The following is an 8496-nucleotide window of genomic DNA, read 5'->3' as shown; positions in this document are numbered from 1 at the left end:
AATGTGAAATAGCGTATTTCAAAAACTATTTCGGTGTACCAGAGAAGTCCATTTACAGAGAATCAAATTCTTGAAAGAAAAGGTTTTCAGCATATATTTGTATTATGTTTTAAACCTATGATTTATAATACAATAAAGTTATAACGTGAGAATAATCTCTTGCACGTTAAACGTGAGACTAATCTCTTGCACGTTATTCTCACGTTATAACATGAGAACAAGGTTCACCTGCCAGTTTACATGTAGACCATTTACTGGAACAGTAATATGTTTTCAAACCATCACAAATATCTACATAAGAGTCCAGGTGTTGCTACTCTGGCTCCTGGAGCTGCATGCTCCAGAACATAACATTCCAGTCCCCTGGGCTCAAGGAGACTCGAACAGCGGGCCCCACGCGTGTGTGAGGCCGAAGCTCTATAGGGAGCCGGTCGGCCGAGCGGACAGCACGCTGGACTTGTGATCCTGTGGTCCCGGGTTCGATCCCGGGCGCCGGCGAGAAATAATGGGCAGAGTTTCTTTCACCCTATCCCCCTGTTACCTACCAGTAAAATAGGTACTTGGGTGTTAGTCAGCTGTCACGGGCTGCTTCCTGGGGGTGGAGGCCTGGTCGAGGACCGGGCCGCGGGGACACTAAAGCCCCGAAATCATCTCAAGATAACCTCAAGGTAACCGAGCTACTGAGTAGTCTTAATACTATTGTTTTTTATTCTCCATAACATAATTTAGCAAAGTTACCGCAAAAAATTCTTCGCACTTTATCGGTAAAAAGTGTCCCCCGTGTTGAAGTCATCATGGCTTAGCGAACTGATCCGTTCACAGCGGCTTGTAAGGCGAGATGGTTCTCGCACCTCTTCCCCTACCTTGCCAAACCCTTTAGTCGTGGCGGTAACAGTCTGGTGTATCACATGCAGGAACAGCCAAAACATGGCTGGGGATTGACCCCCCGGCCTTATGTACAGCACTCCTCGCCCTTCTTCTCTCATACCAACTGGCAGAGCGGCCCAATGTCGAGCACCAGTTTGCTCTGGGAACTCTGATGCAGTACGTGGAAGCTGGAAGGAATGCAATACAAGGAATACGATGCAATACGATGCAATCTGTGGAAGCTAGAAGCACAAATGGGTTTAGGACGTGTAAGGAAGTACTCGAACCCTGCACGGATGGTCTTCAAGTGGAATGCCCTGAGAGAAGTTGTGGAAGCCACCTCCATCCAACGCCTGAAAGCCACATTCGACCAGGTATTCAAACATTAGGATAAACACATTATAACAGGTACATCAAGGGGTGATAGGCGGGGTATGAAGAGCTAGACTCAACTCGCCCGTCGACACCGCTAGGGAACTACTAGACGCACCCATAACACAAGCTGCAGTGCTCATGGTGTCAAAACTATCATCCGCCGCAGTTCAACTATCCAATTACCGCAGCGAATTGTTATGGTTTGGCGATAAACACAAATGATGGAGCATGTTGCCGCCATCGACACGAACTGCAGATACTGCAGCGGCGTATATCCGGGAGGTTGCGACATCAATTGATAGAAATACAACGTGATTTGAACAGTTGAAGCACTTGATGGCCCCTATGTATGTGATGGTGCTGTGACCACTTGCTCCACCACCTCACTATTTGACACCATCACCTTTACGACTACGTCACTATCTGACACCATCACCTCTACAACTACGTCACTATCTGACACCATCACCTCTACGACCACCTCACTATCTCACTCACTATCAACTTGCCATCAAAATTAACGTTAAAAATGCAAATAATTTATAGTTGAAATGTCTCTTGCTGAAAAATAACGAAATACCTTTAGACAATGTTTATACATTATCAACCTAATATGATAATTATGGATGACTGGAACTGTAAAAAGCTCTCAAAAGTTTTTCTCAAAAAACTCAAGAGAGTTTTTTCAGCTCAAAAAGTTTAAAGTTTTCTGGCTAAAATTTGGGAATTAATTATGAAACTGTTTTGTGTCTTAAGTTCGTAAGGTTTCACTCTCACTCGTCACCTTCTGCTGTCATTTCTACCTCGAATTTTATCATCGCCTTTTATTATGTTGGTCAGAAAACCATATATGTGATGTTTTGTAATTTTTTTATATTTTTTACCTTTGTGCATTTACTGTGCGTCAAGTTAACGTCTTTTTTGAGTATTACAGAATCATCTCTCGTTCGAATTGCGTCATTTTGTCGACTTTTGCGTTTATATATTTAAATTTCTGAAAACATAGAAAAAAATAGAATCATAAAATACAATTAACTGTAAAGTATGCTCTAATTTATTAAAGTTTGACGTAATTTTGTTGAGCGTTGCCAGACGTAAGACTCAAGACGACACCAAGCAACACTGGCCACACGACGACCAAGCAACACTGGCCACACGACGACCAAGCAACACTGGCCACACGACGACCAAGCAACACTGGCCACACGACGACCAAGCAACACTGGCCACACGACGACCAAGCAACACCGGCCACAAATATTGAGTTTAAAGGTGTAATAGCTAAAAAATTGTAATCAGTTTTATTTATTTTTTAAATAATAGTAATCATGGCTTTGAGAAGATTGGTTTTAAAATTAAGGTGCTCATCGATAGTTACCTGACAGTTAGCACCGGATTCTTTGAGATTACAGTTAAAACTGGCACTGATGAGATGCTTGTCGTGTTGCAGGAGTTACCTGTCATCTTGCAGGAGTCACGTGTCATCTTGCAGGAGTCACGTGTCATCTTGCAGGAGTCACGTGTCATCTTGCAGGAGTCACGTGTCATCTTGCAGGAGTCACGTGTCATCTTGCAGGAGTTACGTGTCATCTTGCAGGAGTTACGTGTCATCTTGCAGGAGTTACGTGTCATCTTGCAGGAGTTACGTGTCATCTTGCAGGAGTTACGTGTCATCTTGCAGGAGTCACGTGTCATCTTGCAGGAGTCACGTGTCATCTTGCAGGAGTCACGTGTCATCTTGCAGGAGTTACGTGTCATCTTGCAGGAGTTACGTGTCATCTTGCAGGAGTTACGTGTCATCTTGCAGGAGTTACGTGTCATCTTGCAGGAGTTACGTGTCATCTTGCAGGAGTTACGTGTCATCTTGCAGGAGTTACGTGTCATCTTGCAGGAGTTACGTGTCATCTTGCAGGAGTTACGTGTCATCTTGCAGGAGTTACGTGTCATCTTGCAGGAGTTACGTGTCATCTTGCAGGAGTTACGTGTCATCTTGCAGGAGTTACGTGTCATCTTGCAGGAGTTACGTGTCATCTTGCAGGAGTTACGTGTCATCTTGCGGGAGTTGCGTGTCATCTTGCAGGAGTTACCTGTCATCTTGCAGGAGTCGCGTGTCATCTTGCAGGCGTCACGTGTCATCTTGCAGGAGTCACGTGTCATCTTGCAGGAGTCACGTGTCATCTTGCAGGAGTCACGTGTCATCTTGCAGGAGATACGATACAAAGCCGAGGATGCATGTCACTTGCACGTACTTTACTTTGATGTGAATTATAGATGCGTTACAAGATGAAGATAAGTTTCACCAGCACGGGAGGAGTGGGTGAAGCTGTTGGGCCCCGGCACAGCACTGCTACAAGCTCCTTCACACTTGTCGTACTCTACTGTAATGGGTGACACTTCAGAACAGCTGCATAGGTCACGACATTACGTTATTCTTAACAAATTTTTAGTAGTAGCGACTATAAGAAATATTGCCGGAACAGTCGTGGACATCTTCAAGAGAGAACTAGACTTTTCTAAAAGAAGTGCCGGGCCAACCGGGCTGTGGTGGGTATGTGGGCCTGTGGGCCGCTTTAAGCAACAGCCTGGTGGACCAAACTCTCAAAGTCAAGCCTGGCCTCGGGCCGGGCTTGGGGAGTAGAAGAACTCCCAGAACCCCATCAACCAGGTATCAACCAGTACGTCACAGAGGAAATGTATACAAGGAATTTCACTGATGGTAATTGGCACTTAACAGAAACGTTGTTCAGTTACTGAGGAGATTATCCGTCACAGAAGATACGTGTTATTTAACAGTGGAGAAACGTCGTAGTTCACATCCCAATGGCTGGTGCTTCACAGAACACACACGGTGTCCGGCAGAGGGTACAATGTACCTCAGGTGCACAATGTAGCATATCACATATGGTTGGTGATGCTGTACATGCGCTTGACTGGTAATTGACACGTTTTTCCGGTCCTTGACGTATCAAACTTTCCATATAATTGATGATACATCTGAATATTCACTGTATATATATGTGTCACTTGTGATACATGGCTCCTGGCAGAGGGGAGATGGTAGTGAGGGGAGGGGAGGTGGTTGCAGAAGTTGCAGCAGAAGGATAGGTGGTTGCAAGAAGTTGCAGGAGGCAGTTGAGGACAAAGGGAGGGAGCATGTCTGCTGCTCCCACTGGCTGACAAGAGCCAAGATTAGATGATTGGTCTCTACTGCTTGCGTGGCCGACACCACAACTGAGCATTGCATATTTTCGTACTTTGAATGACGTGTTTCTTTGGTCTTCGAAAACCGTAGCGCTGTCTATCTAAAAATGTTATACATGATTTATCTCATTTTAGGTAGAGCTGCAAAGGTTGTATTACTCTCTTACACAGCATCTCATAGTAATAGCTACCCTCCAGGCTTATATATATATATATATATATAAACTTGAGCGAGCTAGTAATACTTTGTATTTAAATTCTTCCAGCATTTTACCGAGCATCTGGTAATTTTAAGACAGTGAGCAAAGAATCTTGACAAGAAATCTAGAAGTGTGAGGGTGTGTGTGTGTGTGTGTGTGTGTGTGTGTTTAAGATAGGCCATATATATACAAGTCGTGGTGGAGATGTTGCAGTGTGTGGAGGGTGAGAATTAAGACAAGTGTGTGAGGTGTAAGGCCCCCCATCCCATCGGTCATCACCGTATCACCCTCGTGTCATTGGCAGCGACACGTGCACTGTCAAGAGACAAGCAAGCGCGAGCAAACTCAATATGGCCGGCTATGTTTAGTCTTGTCAATACGATACTTCCAACCAGTTTAATCTTTTCATTGTGGGAAAGAGGTGGCGGCAAACCTCTCCTCTCCCCCCTTCCCCCCTCAACCACCCCCCACGAGGATTGAGGAGAGGCGGGCGGGGAGGTCGTCCTTGGAGGAGTGGAGGGCTAGGCGGCTCAGTCTGCTCCTATTAACTGGACTCTCCTGTAGCCCCCCTGGCTCTACTCCAGGTCGAGCTCTGGCTAGCGCTCTACGGCTCTAGTCTGTTATAAATGCATACGCAGCTCTATGACCCAGGCTAATGAACCGGCGGTATGGAGCATGATGGCTTGGGACAAACCTACAAAACCTGTGATATTATATGTTGTACTGTGCACATATCGTAGGCCATAGTGGCTGTCATTTACTGGTAGTGTGAGTAAGTTTGTGTACTGTAGTTACTTCAGTTGAACACCGGAAAAGTGATTAAGAAGAAAAAGTGAACAAATGATTGTATCTGAACAAGTGCGCAGCAAGTTCTTGCATAACAACCTCGTCAAAAGTAAAGTGCCAAAGGTTCCGTGAACCAAAATTTGCCTTTTATAGCACACTATAGCAGTAAGGTTGAGCGCAGAGAACGCGAGGTAAAGCAGTAAGGTTGAGCGCAGAGAACGCGAGGTAAAGCAGTAAGGTTGAGCGCAGAGAACGCGAGGTAAATACTAAAGTTGTTAAGTAGGCAAGTGGTTTTGGCCAGAAATATCATTTGCAGCGCGAGAAGACTGGCGGTAGCGATGCCTAGCGGCGGGCCGAGTCGTCGTGACGCACCGGAGCTGGTGACGTCGTCCCGAGCGGGCCGAGGGCGGAGTGTGTCCCCGGGCGTCCTGCTCGGCCCGGGCCACGACCTGCCCTGCGCCTGCTGCGACCACCTCCACGCCCGCCTCCTCAGTCCGCCCCACGACTGCCACGCCATCAGACACGCCTTAGACGAGCGCCGCCAGGGCGACCAATATATTTCTAAACATTCCATAGATAAGTGCTACGTTGCTGAGGGCTCCGTGGACGCTGAGTGCCAGCAGGAGCTCCAGCTGGCCAGGGGGGCTGAGGGGCGCCGCCGCCGCGTCCCCAGCTACCCTATCGATGCCGTCTGCCATATACTTCAGTTGCCTGCGGAGGTCGACAGAGGGGTCGAGTACCCGGCGGCGGCCCAGTCGAGGGAGGATGTGGTCGAGGCGCTGCACGTCTCTCAGCGGGGCACCGTCGGGTACTTCGCCTCGCCGTCGCTGGAGCTCCTCGCCAACCTGGCGGTGCACGACACCTCCGACACCGACAGTGACCTGGGCGACCTCCTCCTCCCGCCCGCGGGGGAGCGCGTCACGCTCTATGGCGACGACGACGACGATGATGAAGATGATGGTGACGACGTCGAGTTGCAGGGCATCGTCGACGGCGATGACGACGACGACGATGATAATGACGTGTTGGGTGACATTGGGGCCGGCTACGAAGGGGACGACAATGACGATGATGATGGTGACGACAGAGATGATGACGACGACGACACCGGCAACGACGAAGAGGGCAAAAGACACGACGTTCTCTTCTACGTCGGGAACGAGGACGACATATTCCAGTTCGAGAGCGGCAACGACTTCGGCGACAAGAATAATTACGAGAGCGACGTTAAGATCTACATGACTAGCGACGACCAGCAGTGTACGAGCAACGAGGAGTACACGACGGACAGCAGCCACGTGGCGGACGACGCTGCCTGCTGCAGGACGCCCGTGCAGCAGCGGGTCCACACCTCCGTCAGCTTCCCCATGACCTCCACCATCGCCCACCTGCTCCTCCCCCTCCAGCCCCTGATGAACGTCCTCCCCAGAGAGCTGGTCAGCGAAGTCGAGGACCTACAGAAGCTCTATCCGGGGATCTCGGAGGATTACCTGCGGACCCTCTGTGAGTTTGGTCTCCTGGAGGAGGTTTCGCCGTCGGAATCGACCACTCCCACGTCGACTCTCCAGAGGGGCCCCGTTATCTCCCCCAGCAGGATGTCGCTGGGGCGCAGAAGGTCGCGGTTTTGGAGCGAACTCCTGGCGGATCAGGGCTCGGTGCAGGTGTCGCCCTATGACACGCTCAACAGCCAGGCCGAGTACCGCGCCACGCCCTCAGTCCGCGGCCTCTTCCTCACCACTCCCACCTCCAGCGCCACCGTCGCCGGGACCAGTCCCAGGGAGCGGAAGAAAAGCCGGTTCTGGATCGCGCCGCTACTGGTGGAGGTAATGTATGGCCCTACACCTCTATGGTACTTCCTCCTCCTCCTGCTGAAGGATGATGTATTCTCGTTTTTGTTTTTACATGAGAGTGAAGGTGGAGCCTCCGCTCCCGCCGCTCACTGGAGCCTTACTCTACCATACCCTGGAACACGACCCAACATGGGTTTACTCTCAGGTGCCAAATTGCTGCTGGGTGAACAGTAGCGAACGGTCATAGATGGGCGTCTACCCGTCCACCCGTCAGGCACCTGCTGCTACTTTCCTCAAGTTACCGGAGTAAAATGTGAACAATAAACAACATATTTACTGAGAGAAAATCAAGTGCAATTCCATAATGTTGCCACTCTCTCCCACTATCTTTATATCAGAAAATGTAACACTAAATTCACATTCATCGTTTCAATTTGAGAAATCTAGGGACTTTGCCAGCCTCCTTTCAGTAATGAGGGGGGGGGGGGTAAAAAATAGGTGCCCTATTCAGTCTTAATGGCACCAACAGGACCGACGCGGACCAGCTTATGTCCGTCCCGTACCCCAGAATATTCACCCTGCAAAGTTGGGTAAGGCTAACCCCAAACAGCTGGCCTCCAACATTGGGCTGACAAAAACATTCTCTTTCACATAGATAATTTAACCAGAGGTACTGAGGGATGGGAGGGAGAGGTGAGGTATATATGTGTGTGAGAGGTGAGGGACAAAAGATATATGTGAGTTGTGATTTATAATGTGTAAGAGGTTAGGCATAAGGTGTATGTGTGTAGTGAGAGGTGAGGTATACTGTGTGGAAGGTGAGGTATATGGTGGAGAGGTGAGATATAGTGTGAGGGTGCGTATAGTACTCACCTAGTTGTGCTTGCGGGGGGTTGAGGTTTGGCTCTTTGGTCCCGCCTCTCAACTGTCTGTCAAATGGTGTACGGATTCTGGACCCCATTGGACTCTTATCAAATCTACATTTGAAACTGTGTATGGAGTTAGCCTCCACAACATCACTGCCTAATTTATTCCATTTGTTAACTACTCTGACACTGAAACAGTTCTTTGTAATGTCTCTGTAACTCATCTGGGTATTAAGTTTCCACCTGTGTCCCCTTGTTCGTGTTCAACCCGTATTATATAGTTTGTCTTTGTCCACCTTGTCAATTCCCCTGAGAATTTTGTAGGTGGTAATCATGTCTCCCCTTACTCTTCTGTCTTCCAGAGACGTGAGGTTTAGCTCCCGCCCACTTGGGCTGGATGGTAGAGCGACA

At 48.7% G+C, this 8496-nt stretch overlaps 2 protein-coding genes across 12 annotated transcripts in view; both read left to right on the top strand.

Annotated features, from left to right (window-relative positions):
* Window positions 1-1064: 1064 nt before the first annotated feature.
* LOC138370785 (putative golgin subfamily A member 6-like protein 19) lies at window positions 1065-3529 on the top strand. The gene is made up of 2 exons (XM_069335387.1): window positions 1065-1241; window positions 2585-3529. The coding sequence occupies exons 1-2, from the start codon at window positions 1065-1067 to the stop codon at window positions 3527-3529; spliced, it is 1122 nt and encodes a 373-aa protein (XP_069191488.1).
* A 1647-nt stretch (window positions 3530-5176) lies between these two features.
* Window positions 5177-8496, top strand: part of LOC123765279 (voltage-dependent L-type calcium channel subunit beta-2) — a 272000-nt gene continuing 268680 nt past the window's right edge. For 10 of the 11 annotated variants that reach the window (XR_006773696.2, XR_011230250.1, XM_069335514.1 and 7 more), the window contains exon 1: window positions 5177-7252. Coding sequence is in view for 9 of the 11 variants with exons in the window: in XM_069335514.1 (XP_069191615.1) it covers window positions 5768-7252 (1485 nt within the window). In the remaining 2 variants the exon portion in view is untranslated. The remainder of the gene's footprint in view (window positions 7253-8496) is intronic. The other variant, XM_069335512.1, reaches the window with a different exon arrangement.

Source organism: Procambarus clarkii, chromosome 33 (genome assembly GCF_040958095.1).
Source record: "Procambarus clarkii isolate CNS0578487 chromosome 33, FALCON_Pclarkii_2.0, whole genome shotgun sequence".
Classification (NCBI taxonomy): Eukaryota; Metazoa; Arthropoda; class Malacostraca; order Decapoda; family Cambaridae; genus Procambarus; species Procambarus clarkii.
This window is presented reverse-complemented; position numbering and strand designations above follow the sequence as displayed.